Below are 2,219 nucleotides of genomic sequence, written 5' to 3'. Positions count from 1 at the left end.
TCAGTGGAGGGAGACATTTCAGCCTCAGGGACAAATGAGTCAGTGACCTGGGCAGCCTCATCAACAGGAACATTGGATTTGATGGAGGAATTATAATTGTTAACATCAGCTTTACCTGTTTTAGTTGGACAGGCAAAGGTGTCAGCCACAGCGGCAGTGCTGTCCTTCAGTGTACCAGAGACATCAGAAGGTATGGAGATCTCTTCATCCTCTGCGTCAATGGTAGCCAAGAGGATTTCTTCTTCATCTATGTTAGTGGAAAAATCTATTAAAGAAACAGTAGCAACTGGTGGTGAAATATTGCCAATTTTCACTGGAATGAGATTTTCAGTAGTAGAGTCGTTCACTATGGAGTTTGTAGTGCCAGTCAGAGTGGTGATTTCTCTCTCCAGATGAGTTGTTAGCTTAATAAAATGGGTTCCAGTACCATCTTCTGATTTGAGTTTTTCCTTTGTAGGTATGAGTTTGTTGCCTGTAGTTGTTGAAAAATCTCTTTCTAGCATATACTCATTTACTGAAGTAGCATGGTCTCCTTCTGAAGTAATAGTTGTTTCTGATTTAGGAATAGTGTTGTCAGCCCCAAAGAAAATGTTTGCTTCAGTTGGTGTTTTGCTGATTTCTGTTGGCGGATGGGAATAAATTTTAGGCAAACCATCTTCAGCCATGGGGTGAAATGGCACTGCGCACTCTCACAGGTCTTCCTCCTGGGCTCAGTGGTCTCCCTAGGCAGGAGAGAGGTGTTGATCATGGTGATTACAGCGTGGGTCATCATGGTGATTGTTGCATCAACCACAGGGGCAACAGCACTGGCTCTCCTTGGAGTTTGTTTCTCTGCTATGATTGGTTGTCCAGTTGCAAGAATATTGGTAGTAGATGAAAAGACAATGGAGTCCATTCTGATTATGAAATCAAAATTCACAGCCAAACATTTCAATTGCAGGAAACTTAAGATTTACCATATTGCTGTTTCCAAGGGACATGCCTTCTGATATGGACCTCGTGTCACTTGAAACAGATAAAGCAGGGTCTACTAGGTACTTTACCAGTTTAGTATCAGGAGGGAGAACTCTGGAAACCAGGAGATTATCAGTATCAGCCTGAAGTCACCTGTCTTCCAAGTATGTAATAGTATCTTTTTAGAGGTGAAGCCATCTTCCTTTGAGATTCATGTATTTATGTCTAAAAAATTTAACAGCATTTTTGGAAGTAGGTATAGCTGCAGAAGGTAATTACGTAGCAGGGACATCAGTTCTCTTCTTTGGAAAGGGAAATCTCACTTTTTTAGTAGAAATAATAACAAATAGTTACTGGCCTGTTAGGATCTTTGCTGTTTTTTCCTTCATTGTAATTCTTATTTTTTCTTGAACGAATTTGAGTAACAGTGAGAGTGTCAAGTTTTGTAGGTTAAATTTTTTTAGGAATGCTTTCTGGCAGAGAGTGTTGCTATTTTAACCCCAAAAGACATTTTTGGCAGGGAGTTGGTGTTATGTGTCAAAATTCACCCAGAAACAAGAATCAAGGTGTGGAATAAGTGTATTAGCTTTAAGAATTATATTCTCAATTTCAGAGGGAGTATTTGTTATGGTGATATTAACTATATCAGACATCATCATTGTATTATCAACCTTAAGGTTTAGCTAATTACATGAAAGGAGATTTTTAGTCCAGTGTTAATGCTTTAGAACCAGTCTTTTCCCAGTGTTTTGGAAGAAATGGATTTTTCAGACTCAGAAACAACCAAATCTGGCAGCAGCATCAGCCAGAGTACTGGTTTCCATCTCAAGGGCAAATGCTTATTCTTCACTAATATGAACTCAACTCCAAAGTTTTCAGCTTCCTTTGTTAGTTGATTGTCCAGGTGTAGCTATATCACCATTCTCCATAGAAATATTAGAATAGATTTTAGGATGGCCATTTTTCGTTAAAAGATATGGGCAGCTTCTCTAGAAATGTTTTTGCTTCAGGGGAATGTCACAGTTGAAGGCTCCAATGTCTTTATTGATACAGGGAATGCTATCAGCATCAGGGAGAGGGAAGGAAGTCTTAAGATAGTAATAGGGACAGGCTCTTTGTTTTTAAGTAGAAATACTGTCAGGTCCTGGGGCAGGAAAGAAAGTCACAAGGTAAAGTCATTCTTTGAGTTGGCTTATTTAGTGGGAAGATTTTTCAACTTGTATTTTTTTCCCCCATCATCTAGTGTTTGTGAAGCTTAATTCAGG

The 2,219-nt window shown here is 39.2% G+C and overlaps 1 protein-coding gene across 1 annotated transcript; it reads right to left on the bottom strand.

The window, feature by feature from the left end:
- Nucleotides 1-2: 2 nt before the first annotated feature.
- Nucleotides 3-754, bottom strand: LOC105822793 (calcium-binding and spermatid-specific protein 1-like; the record flags this gene model as incomplete). The annotated part of the gene is made up of 1 exon (XM_012659823.1): nucleotides 3-754. A coding segment is annotated over exon 1 (663 nt), but the record flags the coding sequence as incomplete, so codon positions are not given.
- Between the last annotated feature and the right edge of the window lie 1,465 nt (nucleotides 755-2,219).

This window comes from Propithecus coquereli, unplaced genomic scaffold, assembly GCF_000956105.1.
Source record: "Propithecus coquereli isolate 6110/MARCELLA unplaced genomic scaffold, Pcoq_1.0 Scaffold64, whole genome shotgun sequence".
Taxonomy (NCBI): Eukaryota; Metazoa; Chordata; class Mammalia; order Primates; family Indriidae; genus Propithecus; species Propithecus coquereli.
Note: the sequence above shows the minus strand (reverse complement) of the source record. Positions and strands in the feature narration are given on the sequence as shown.